Source organism: Acanthaster planci, linkage group LG19, assembly GCF_054643075.1.
Source record: "Acanthaster planci isolate LZ-2023a linkage group LG19, COTS_SCS, whole genome shotgun sequence".
NCBI classification, from domain to species: Eukaryota; Metazoa; Echinodermata; class Asteroidea; order Valvatida; family Acanthasteridae; genus Acanthaster; species Acanthaster planci.
Window position 1 is genome coordinate 9,929,291 of NC_141795.1, and position 13,046 is coordinate 9,942,336.

The 13,046-nt window shown below is 44.0% G+C and overlaps 1 protein-coding gene across 3 annotated transcripts in view; it reads left to right on the forward strand.

Annotated features, from left to right (window-relative positions):
* Nucleotides 1-13,046, forward strand: part of LOC110986828 (carotenoid-cleaving dioxygenase, mitochondrial-like) — a 36,756-nt gene that overhangs the window by 7,132 nt on the left and 16,578 nt on the right. For all 3 annotated transcript variants that reach the window (XM_022249053.2, XM_022249054.2, XM_087149199.1), the window contains 2 exons: nucleotides 10,664-10,797; nucleotides 11,126-11,392. In XM_022249053.2, the coding sequence (XP_022104745.2) occupies nucleotides 10,664-10,797; nucleotides 11,126-11,392 (401 nt within the window). The remainder of the gene's footprint in view (nucleotides 1-10,663; nucleotides 10,798-11,125; nucleotides 11,393-13,046) is intronic.

Genomic DNA, 13,046 nt, shown 5'->3' on the forward strand with positions numbered 1-13,046 from the left:
TAGTAATTTTCCAATACTGTTAAAGTTCATGCACAGGCACATACTGAGGGCAATGGCTACAAGTAGGAATGTTTACTCAGACAGATACAAGTATATACTGATATATGCTCAAACAATATTCATATATTCTCTGCAGCAGTAAAATAAAATTAATTATTTTGGGTGTCAACATTTACGGGTTGCTTGTTACATTCAAAAATTATGCAAATAAAAGTGTGCATGGTTATATTTGGTACCACCATCAAAAATCAAATTTCAAGCTGTTTTAGTAAAAAAAAAAGACCCTTCTCTTTCAGCTTGGCTTGTCCAGGCCTCAAAGACTCAAAAGGCAGTGTCGGGGGACATCATTTTACACCTGTTAATTTACATGAAGTAGGGTGAAGTCATGAAGATCAGTGCAGTATGATGTTTAACATTCTGAGAATTTCCAATCCTAAATGTACATTCAGTTTACATGTATGTGTATTTTAAAAGTTACTTACAGTATTCCCTTCTATTGTTTCCGAGTCTGCTCACCTGATAAGTCTGAACCCCTTCCCCTGGCCCACTTGTTGCTTTATTTCTTTGGGAAGGGGAGGGAAAGCAAAGCCCCCTCCCCAGCCTGTGGCGCCATCACTGCTCACTACGTGACTTCAGTTTCTAGCCAGTAGAATGGCAGCATCTGCTGCATTCAGAGCTTTTGATTTGTTATTCAACGGACAAGCTACATTGTAACATCATGGTTCAACTATCAAAAGTTAGGGTTCAGCTTTCAAAAATTGGGATTCAACTTTCGGAATCAATTTAAAACATCATTAATTGCTTACCTCAAAAGCTGTTACTTGCCCTGTTTCAGTATGTGATGGCCGAAGCGCACATACATGTACATGTACCATCTACAACTGTTCTGGTGTAGATGTACTTCATTGTTCAAATGATTTTTCAAAGTGTACATGTATGTATGTATGTGGTGCACTGATGGCGCTATTGCATATTACCCGGTACTACGGGTGCAGAGGTATGAAATCTGCATCAGAGGATGTGGTGCCCACCACATTTCGGTGAAGGGTTCTGACAGACTTTACTGACCGCTATGTACATTTACTTTGCAACATTGGTGGTCACCCCACTACATGTATGTACTGCATCAACCACTACTACTCAAAGGTGGATCCAGAATCAAATTTTGGGAGGGAGGACAAAATTGTTTTGGGGGGCAAACATTTTATTTTTTACATTTGTGTATGCTTTTTGCAGGAAGAAAAGGAAACACAAGGGGGTAGACCATAAAATTGCCTTTCATTGTTTAAAAAGACTTTTGCTCTTTTTTTGGAGGAGGTGGGGAATGACACCCACTGCCCCCCCCAGCACCATTGATACTGGGGTCTATTCCAAATTTAGTCAGAAAAGTATATGGAAAGCAAGTCTACTATTCTATTGTTTAAAAGGCCAAAAAAGTCTCCGAGTCCGGTTTCTGGTCAGGAGCTGGCTCCAAAAGTGGTGTGTTGACGCAGCTTCCCCCCCCCCTTTTCTGGAAATGATGTACATGTACAATACCCTACCTGTATGCTTCTGTCACACGTATACACATGTACTGTCAGCTACTGAATGTTTCATGTGGTGCAAGAATATGCATGTACATGTATATCAGTGCCACATCAACATAAAAAATAAGTACATGTACAGTGCATGTACATGTATAGTACAGTATCAAGAGTACATGTATACTGTACAGGTACAATAGTACACAGCTGTAAGCCTTTTCTTTCCAGATTTCTCCCAGCAAGACTGTCATGCTAATCAGTCTGGCCATTAATTAGCCTGACATATGAAATCACATTTTAAAATGTTGCCGTTATTTCATGATTTATGTAACAGCTGTTGAAGTGCTTAATTGACCGCAAACTACTACAACTACATATAGTGGACATTTCTTACAGTATTTTAGAATGTTTTTTGTGACGTGTACACATTATTTGATTTCCATCAAACATTATTATGGTAGCACAACAGTTAGATACTTTGTACTTCAAGGCCCCTTCAAAAATACTTCAAAGAGGAACTGACTTGAAAAGTGAACTCAAACCTCGAAAAGCAAACTTGATATTCCAAAAGTTAACTTCAGATTTCTGCAAGTTAATTCACAGAACCATGTATATTAATCTCAGGTTTTATTGCTTGAACCATGCTTGTAGGTGTCGTGATGCGAGCATGTTTCCACAAAATTTCCTGCCGCAGCACAAAGTTTGTTGGCCGCATCTCAAGATGCATCACACATGCTTACCATGCAATATTCGACAGGTGCGTTCAATTAGCTTCCCTGAATACACCAGTGTTACACCAAGGGAAGCCTTGAAATGAGGCTAATCGAACGCTGCAGTGTATTCGCCAAGGCATTCTGGGAAAAAGGTCAAGTCCCCGCCACGTTCCATCACGTCCATGCACAAACAGTCCATCCGTGACGTCATTACACTCAGGCTGCCTCCAGAGACATGCTCGCTAGCCGAGGTAGTGGTGGCTGACACCAGGGCAGGCACGAAGACCAGTTGATGGCTAAACAAACGCTCTCTTGTTTGAGTAAGTAAGTTTGACTTACACGTGTAAGTTAATCAAACGCACCCCAAGTATACAAACATTGTTCGCCAGTTTCCTGTCGTGATTACTGTATATGACATGCGTTGTGCATATTGGTGCAACCCTGGTAGCAAGACTGTATGGGAACCAAATGGGTCCCAAATGGGTCAACATAAATCGTTCCTATCCTAAGAACGCTAAGTAGAACAGGGCAGATAAGACTTGAAGGTTTTCATGGTGAAAGAACTACATGTATATAAGTAAAAACGATTGCGGTTACACCGTGGATCAATCTCTTTCTTGATTATATGTGGTTCTGAGAAGAACTGGGGAATAACTTGACATTTCGAACAGTGTACTCTGTCTTCAGGAGACTGCAGGATTCCGACTGGGAGTGGAGCGTATATGGTGTAGAGAGGGATCCAGATGTAGGGATTAGCTTGGTGAAGTGTTGAGGCGGGAACAGTGATGTCGAGAACAATGGATGCTGCGCTGGATCCTGGTACTACATGACCTGGGTGTGTGCTTACTCAATTGTGTCAGTTGGGGTTTGCAGTGGGAGAGTGAACAGCTGGGTGCCAAGGGTAGAGAAGACCCATAGGCTAACTAGGGAGGGGGGAACCTAACTGGGGAGTCCTAGGGTATAGGAGACCCATTGGACTGGGATGTGAGGATGGGGCGCCAGATATCACTGATGTTGAAGCCGATGTCTTCGGGAACTGTGTCATGCTTGATGATTTCTATGGCTTCTCTGGTGCAGTGGGGATACCATCGTTCGATGCTGGTGATGAGTTCAGCTTGGTTCCAGTTGATGTGATGGTGTTCAGTGTGGGAGTGCTTAAGTATTGATGACTTATCAAGCTCTCCCTTCCTGCCATGGGCTTTGTGCTCATTGATTCGGGAGGTCCCTCCCCGTCTCTCCGATGTACACTTTGCCACATTGGCAAGGAATTCTGTACACCCCTGGTCTGCGCTGGGGGTCCTGCCGGTCCTTGTGCGAGGTGAGCAGGTTGTGCAACTGCAGTGGGGCTGTGTGGAAAACTCGGATACTGTACTTGTGGAGAATGCGCTGGATATAGTGGGAAGTACTGCCTAAGTAGGGGAGGGTGATGGAACTAGGGGCCCTAACTAGTTGGCTTTGGGTATAGGAGACCCTTCGGCCGGGGTTGGATCTGGGATCTTGGGTCTTGACTTGGCTTGGCTTGGCTTGTATCCGTTACATTGCAGTGCTGCGGTGATGTGGTGGAATTCTTGGCCGAGGAATTCTTCGTCGCAGATGTTGTATGCCCTACGGCCAAGGCCCGGTTGACAGACGACTTGATCTTGGGGTGATGGAAAGACGTGCTGTGGAGGTATCTGTTCGTGTGGGTGGGCTTGCGGTAGACCGTGCGGGCTAGGCTGCTGTCCTCCTTTCTGGTCACCTCAACATCAAGAAATGAAATGTTACGTTCTTGTTCCATTGTGAACTGGATGCTGCTGTGAAGCCTGTTGAGGTGTTCCAGAAATAGTCAGAGGTTGTCCTGCCCATGCTGCCAGATGACGAAAGTGTCGTCCACATATTGGAGCCAAACTTTGAGTCTGTGGTCTGTTGTGTTGATGGCGAGCTGTTCAAATTCCTGCATGAACATATCCGCCAGAACCGGGGATATAGGAGATCCCATGGAGGTTCCAGCTGACTGTTAGAGGAATTTGTCCTGCCATCGGAAGCTCGATGAGTTGACACTGGTGAGGAGCAAGTCATCTGTTCTGGAGTGAGGTCTGTGCGGTCCTTGAGGGCAGGGTCTGCTGCTAGTCTGTCCTTGGCGATGTTGGTGGCGTCGGAGGTGGGGACATTGGTGAACAGGGAGACGACATCAAAGCTGACCATGATGTCATCTGGTTGGAGGGTGAGGTCTTGGATGAGGGCAGAAAACTGGTCCGAGTTCTTGACGTGGTGTTTGGTGTTCCCCACCAAGGGGCGAAGAATTTTGGTGAAGTGCTTGGCTGTGTCGTAGGTGGAGCCTCCTCTGGATACCACAGTGGGGCATAGCGGAACGTCTTCCTTGTGGATCTTCGGTTGTCCGAAGAACCTTGGGCATCTGGAATTGGAAGGCCGGAGCTGTGTGTAAAGGGGCTGAATGATGTTACCGGTGCACTGGAGTGAGAGAAGCTTTTGTTGCAGCCTCCTCTCGATGGACGGTGTGGGATCTTTTCGGAGTTCTTGGTAGGAGGCTGAGTTGAGGATTTCCACCACTTTGCTGTTGTACTCTGTCTTGTCCATGACGACAGTGGCGTTGCCCTTATCTGCGCAGAGGATGTGGATGGTCTTGTCCTGACGCAGTGAATTGATGGCTGCCTTTTCCTGCTTTGAGATGTTGGGTTTGGCTGGCTTGTGTTTCCAAAGGGCTTGATGGACCTGCAGGCGGATCTCATCAGCTGCGGACTTGTCAAGGTGGCGGAGGATCGGTTCGGTGTGCTGGATGATGTCTTCAATGGGTGATGATTGGGGAAATAGGGCAGAGTTCATGCCTCGTGACAGAACTTTGGTCTCGTCTGCGGAGAGGGTGCGCTGACTCGTGTTGACCACGGTGTGACTGGTGAAGGATTCTTTGGAGCAGAGATGGGGCTTCATTTGGTACCGGTTGGAAGATACAGAACATCTCATAGGGCTGGAGGGTTGGGGGCGTACATAGGGATATAGAAGATCCCATGGGCGGGGTCAAGGGCTGTAGACGTAGGGATATAGGAGATCCCATTGCCTGGATGGGGGTGGGGCTGGAACCGCTGCGGGCCTTGTGCTTGGAGATCTTGAGAAATTTCTTGACTTAAAGAGGTCTACATGCAGCCTGTCGGTTGCTCGGAAAAGGGCACGGACCACTCTGGCTAAAGAGTCCATTCTGCGAGTGAGTGCCTCCTTGGCGATCGATGTAGGTGATAGCCATAGCATTGTCCGACTGGACCAGAACTGTCTTGCCTGTCAGGAGCAGCCGGAAATGACGGGAGCATTGAAGATTGCATGGAGCTCGAGAATGTTTATTTGGGAGTCCCACAAGGTTGGTTCCCACTGGCCAGAAACTTGATACGGCAGAAGGCTGGCACCCCACATGTAGGTCAGAGCATTTGTTGTAAGCACCACGTCCTGACCCAGAGGAGCAAAAGGAAGGCCGCTGGAGAGATTGGTCTTGGAAGACCACAGTGTTAGGTGGTGACTTAGAATGTGAAGGTCCAGAGAATCTGTGCGCGGTCAGAAGTGAGACACAAGTGAAGTTGGAAAGGTCTCATGCAGAGTCGGCACGGAGGGACAAGGTCAACAAGACTGGCCATGAGACCAAGAAGTTGTAGCCAAGCCCGAGCGTTTATCTGTTGACAAAATCAAAGTAGGGCAACACACTTTATCTGATTGTCCACACATGTAGGCATCCATAACAAATACCATGCCGTGGAAGAGATCGAGAACAGCTCCAAGAAATGTGGCCATCTGCGAATGAGTTGTTATTGACTTCTTGTGGTTGATTAGAAACCCAAGATGGGTTGTAAGAGCGCACACCATCACCGTAGCTGGAACAGCCTCAACTCTTGAGCAACACAGGATTAACCAATTGTCGAGGTACTGAAAGATGAGGATATTTGAGCAATGAAGATAAGCCCCCACCGCTTGGACCACACTGGTGAACACTCTCATAGCAGTGGAAAGACCAAACAGGAAAGCACGAAACTCATACCTCTGACCCTGATACGAGAAGCACAGGAACCGGCGATCGTCGGGATGAATGGGTACATGTACGTAGAGGTAGGCATCCTTGAGGCCTAACCGCCCAAGCTGGAGTGGAAATTGAGTGAAGAACAGCGTGTAAGGGTCTTCATCCGGAACTGCCTGGGGCAGATGAATTAATTCAGCAGGTAGAGGAGTGTCGAGGACCCCATTCGTCCGACATATTTCCCCTAGAACCCTGCTGAAGTAAGAAGACGGCAGACCAATGGGTTTGGGATTGACAACCTAAGAAGGGGTGGAACAGTCACCAACGCAAACCCCCGAAAAACCGTGGGGGCGGCAGATGACACCACACTGGAGGAAGCCGGAGCCAAAGAGTGTGACAGTTCCCAGGGGGATTGCAAAGGCCGACAAGCATGTTTAGGAGTCCCTGTAGGACAAGCTCTGGAGGAGCAGAGCGTGTGGAGGCCTTGGAGGAACACGAGGACTTGAGTCGGAAGGCTTACAAAAGGAGATCTTCCAAGTACGTACTGTCAATCCACTTGACCTCACTTTCGAGAAAAGAAGTAAACTGAACCTCACAGATATCTTTAGCAAACAGGAAAGACTCTTGATGTCAGAAACTGACTCATGGGGAATATTCATAGCCAGAATAACCGATTCCCTACTTGAAGCTGTAGCATGAAGATACCCAGGCAAACTGCTCAAGCCTTGTAAGCAAGGAATCGTCTAGGCAGTGAAAGGGAGGCTCTGAGCTATGGTGTAGCGCCGGGTTATCTGAACCGGGCGTTGGCCGAAACCGGACCTGACTATTGGGCCAGGGCGAAGACAGGCTGGCAGATGACCTCAAAGGAAGAAGGGTCAGACTGCTATACAGTTGACAATTTGTAAGAATTATGGACAATTCCCCAGGTGGCAAGCCTATATGCGGCCCATATGGGAAAAACCTGGGTGACGTGGGTCATCTGGGAAAGGCCGGGGATAACCCATGCCTATCCCTTATAGGGCCCATATGGGATTTCCCATATCAAGATCTACATGGGCTGACCCATTTTGGTGTCATATGGGTCAATCCTGGGAAACCCCATATGAGATTCCACATGGGCTGACCCATATGGGTGTCATATAGGAAAAACATGGGCACACCCACATAGGAACTATGTGGGCCTGCCCATGATATGGGATATACCTGGGCAGCATCGCATGGGTATTATATGGGACCAACATGGGCACACCCACATGGGAAATACCTCAGCCGATGCACATGGGTGATGCACATGCACATGGGAAAAACATGGACACATGGTCCCATATGAGTATCATATGGGACAAACCTGAGCAAGGCTTAGAACAGGAATGGACAGTGCTGTCATTTTCTCTTGAAGTAACCGAAAAAACCGGCAATGTGCACTCCTCTCATAACAGTACAATGCTATCCTTGCTCTCACATGATTTCATAATCTTAATGCAGGCTCGTTCCTTTGTGGAGTTTGGGTGGTGTCCTTCGACTTTTGGCTTGCCCCTCATTCGAGCCTGTGGGACACGTCTCCCTTCTTGACTTCCATATACATGGAGGTATTAAGCTGGCCTGTCTTCTAACTTTTGTCACTGCTCGCCGAGGCTGCGAAATTAAAGCTCTATCTATTGCTGATGGCGGACATATCGGAATAGATGCGCCCACTGTGGACAAATGACCAGTTTATATATGGTCCATATTGCCATTTCTGATACATTGACACATGTTCAATAAGTTCACGTGACCGTGTACATGTGATCAAAAATTTAGTGAATGGAAGTATTGGACTAGGAAATAATGCATAGGTAGGCCTATTGGTAATCTCCTCCCACTTTAGGTTGGTGAGGGGAGATTTAGTATGAGTAACAAAGCTAAAGCACTTGAACAACCCTTTTTACCATGTAATTACCCTGCAGCTACAACGTGTATATATAAAAAACTAGAGCGCTAACTTCTCATTCTCTGCACAGAGAAAATATGACGCTGTCCTGGGTGCAAATATTTTGAATCCATGTGCGTGCTTGTATAACATTCGAAATCATAATCAAATTATGTATTCTGAATGCAACGCACAAGTGCAACATTTGCGAATGTGAGTTCATCTTCTGAATAAGACACACCTGCAGAGGCACAATGGCGCACATTAATTTATATATTTTAAAGCGAACCATTCCCTAACATTCGAGAAAGGTCGTCCGATTTCGTATGCATGTCTTTCGATGGCTGTCATTCGATGAATAAGTTCAGCTAAATTAAAAAGTTATTCCCTAAATTCAGTCAGTGATTAATGAATTGACAGCTGTTGAGGTAGAGCAGCGACTGCCGTGTGCATCGGATACCATTTAAATCTGATTTGAAAAACGTCATGTCAAAATTCATGTGGAGCGCACACGTTTGTTGTTTTGGAGCAGAGCAAAATGAAACGCTCATTTATATAATTGTGCATTCATAACGTTGTGTATTGGCTTTGTAGATGTTCCGTTAAGAATACAGACACAGATACTGAAGCTGTACAAATGCCATACAAACTTGGAGTTATCCATTTGTGCACAAATATGAATACACCCAGCAGGCATCACTTTGTACATGAGTGCTAGTTTTTGTATCTCTATATCTGTATAATTGTACACTGTAGCTCTATGATGTACATGTATATTAACATCGTTATACATTGTATTAAGTGAATTTCGGAATAAAGATGAATGTTTCATAGTCAAAATGTATAATGCAAAAACTAGTTGTTATCGTTGCGTTTCACTATCTTGTTGCAAACAACCCCAAACAACGAAACTACATGTGTGAATCAAATGAATATGTTTGAAATTTTAGACAAGACCTGTAATTGTCTGTCAAAGTTTAAGAATTCCAATACCGTACATTACAATGCAAGTTAAGTACATGTATTGTCTTTTTTTCCTAATAAATAGTAGTTCACAACTGTATTGTTACCATAGTGTGCCCAAAACCTGAGTCCTACATGAGGTACATGTAGTTGTAGTCAGAGAGTACATGTACATGTTCTGAGAACTCCCAATTATGATACGTTGAAATGACCAAGCTACAGATATTGTGTTTTTTTGTCATAGACAGTGGTCAGTTAACATTGGATTTTCTTTTGTATCTTTTGTATTATATCTTCAAATAAACTTAAATAAATCTCTGAAAACAAATTTGGGAAAATACTCCTAACATCAAACTTGAAAAATGTATCGAGTATATTTTTTCTCCCCTGACAGATACAGAGTGTCTAAAAATAAATCTCATACTCAAACCAACTTCGGGAAACAACACATTTTAAAAAACAAATTTAGAAAAGAGAACTTTGAAAAAGTCTGCTTTTGAAAATGTAGGTATTGTAGGCCTTGATTCGTGTAGTTCTCAGTGCTAGTTTGCTTTTGTATGTGTGATTGTGTCCAAATTTAAAGAGGCAAAGCGAAGTCCTGGTCAATCAGACAACCCCAAAGGGCTATAGTGATATTTATGGGCCGGTATCAAATTCTTTCAGAAAATGTAGCCAAATAACATCTGTGTTGGACAAATTAATTAGGCTGATTAATTTGAGTGCACTCTTTAACCTTTGAAGTGGAATGCTAATCTGCATGACTCACTTTAAAGATGTAGTTGGGTATGGTGTCCATACATCTGAACAAGTATCTGAAGAGAATCATTATAAAGAAAGGTTAAGGTTTATAACATGGAGAAATTTGGTTAGCTACATGTACATGTTCCATAGGATCCAGCCTAAACCCCCCCTCACTCCTAATGCTCATTACTTTGAGAATGTTGGGATTTCCCAGTGTCATAAACGGTAATGCTGGAGTTACGTACTCAAGCTGTTGAAGCTAAAAATATGTATATTTTTTTGCAAGCTGCAAAGCAAATGCACTCAAGTTTATGGAATGCATCACATGTACATGTACTGTCCCTCTGTCCATTCATCAGGCAGGCCCGTATCAACATGTACATTGTACATTATTTATTTTTTTGCTTTTTGGTTCATGCAAGTGTCACCTGTGCTTGGTTTCAATCTGGAGTTTTACCAGTGTTAGAATATTGATTTGGATCGTTGTTTTGAAGTTTTGTTTACATGTTTACTGAATCTTGGATTTTAATCACAAGTATTATAAACATGTACTTCTGTACTGTTGGCACACATGAGGCAGTACACACATGTGTACATGTACAAGACGTGCATTCAAGAGGTGGGGTAGGAAACGGATTGGGGTGAAGGGGGAAAGAATAAGAGATGAATTGATGATGGGTGGGGGGTGTAAGATGAATTTGAGGATAGGTGGGGGCAGAGTAGGAGATGGATTGTACAGTATGTCCTCAAACAATGAGAGACTTTGGTTGCTGCTTCCAGATTTCTTGACCTTTTGTCCTCCTGTCTCATCTACATGTAGGTGAAGTTCCAAAATGGATCAATGGTAGTCTTCTTCGCAATGGTGGTGGCAAGTTTGAAGTTGGAAAAGACTCATACAACCACATGTTTGATGGTTTATCTCTGCTCACCCGATATAACATCAGAAATGGCAAGGTACATGTATGTCGTGTATGTATAGGTGCTGGATTTTGAAGGATTTTCATGCCAAATAAAACTTGCATACGTGCATGGTAACTTTATATCAAAACTATCAACTGTCAAAACACATTTAATGGTGAATCAACGCAGCTTGCCTTTTGGATACAGAAATCTTTGAAGTTGTTTGATAAACAACAAAATGCACAATGGAAAGTATACAGTTTTTTGAAGACGTATTTCTTAGAAGTTGAATTTTACATTACACATGAATTTTCTGTGTAGCATTTTCACCTCTGTTACTCTGGTATGTTTGCTTTCCTTGTTTTCTTTTTTACATTTGCAGGTGAGCTACCAGACTAATTTCCAACGTAGTGATGCTTATATCAAGGCCATGGAGCAGAATCGCATTGTTATGTCAGAGTTTGGCACTACAGCTCATCCCGATCCCTGTCTTGGTATCTTTGGACGTTTCATGGCACGATTTAAACCTAGCCAGTTCACAGACAATTGTAATGTCAACTGGATGGCTATTGGAGATGAGTGTTACGTGATGACAGAGACCAAAGAGATTCGGAAGATTGATCCCGTCACGTTGGAGACCCTTGACAAGGTTTGTGGTTGATGAACTTCATCATTACTTAGAGACATGTTTTTTTCCACCTGTATGTTGCACTAAGACCTGAACCTGGGCATACAAACTTACATGTACATGTACACATATGGATATGTATATGTATGTTGTTCCTTTTAGAGCCTGAAAGTTGACCCCTGTTTGCATGCCTCAGGATAGGGAAATAACATAGAATAATTTTAGAATTTGCAAATGTGCAAATGTTTCACACAAAGCCACCTACAGCTACATTATATTGTTATCCTTGCTTCTGCTTGATCATCACTTCACAGGTAAGTGTCACCCTTGTGCTATTTTTACAGGTTGCGTTTAAATATTTTTAAGAGCTTGCAAATGATATTTTTGCCCTATTCTGCCGCTGGAGAGGTCAATTTGCCAAGAATCTTAGAATATTTTCTGGTATTTACAATGTATGTGAAATGACTCTTAAACACTTGGATTTGTTTTAATGATGGCCAGTGATTAGACTTTGCTTTAGTACAGGTACAAGGAAGAAATGATCGGCCATGATGTAAATGAGATCTTTTGGATGAGGACTTGGTCGTGCTCTGCAATAAAAGTTGTCTCCAATGATGGTAAAAACAGTTCTTTGACACAGCAAATAAGCTGGAGCGTGGGGTGAATTCACCTCAAACAAAAGGCCGAAAGTACCTGTAGATGACATAGTTAGGGACGCAAGGTGACTCCTGTTGTAATATGGGAATAGGAAACCTTGCTTGGTCAAGACGAATTGGTTCTCCACAGATCCCTAGCAGATTGCTGGTCCTGATACGGAAGTGTCCATGTACAGATCAAACTGTAGTCCCATCGCCAGTAGTTGTACATGTACTTAAGCCCTTTAGAATTGGCAACCTGTGACCTCCAGTCTTTGACTTTTTGTTTTACTCATTCTTTGTGTGTTGCCCTTCTGCATTAAACTGTGCTGTACGTTTATGCGGATGTACGTTTATTCTGTGCGGACTCACAGTTGCGGCTATATTGTGTGTCCAAGGAATTGCTGTTGCCCTGGTAGCAGCATCCAGAAACTGCCGTTCACCATCAAAGACTGGGAAAGGTGCTCCAAACATTGTTTCAAGTATATAATGAACACAATTTTTTCTGTGACTGTGCAGTTGTTATACATACAGTTGGAGCTGTCGCCTCGTTCATCAGTGATCATTATTGGACTGCACCATGGCATCTTTGCTCGTCCAGAAGACAAAATCAATCATAGTCAAATACCTCAACCCCTCTTTTCTTGTCAAGATGCCGAGTGGTGGCTTTAGATTAGTCACAACCTTTGCCATTGTTGGCCGCTACAGCAAACCATAGCTGCCTCTATCGCTTGACGTCAATTCCACTGTAATGTCAAATTGCACATTCGAAACACATCGTTGCCACTGACCTCCCCAGTGCTTTCTTCCAGATTCCTCTATCCCGAAACTCCATGAAGGACTGTGGAGTGGCCACCCTCTCCGCATAGTTAGAGTCTACAACAGGTCAGCAAGGGGTGTGCCAGGGTTCTGTCCTGCTCTGGAAGAGCTCATGTACCGTGTTCTATCTTGGGGACCTGCCGAAGGAGGCCATGGTGGCCTAGATCGCAGATGACCTGTACCACTATGGCAACACTCATAGGGAACTGTTACACAAGTGG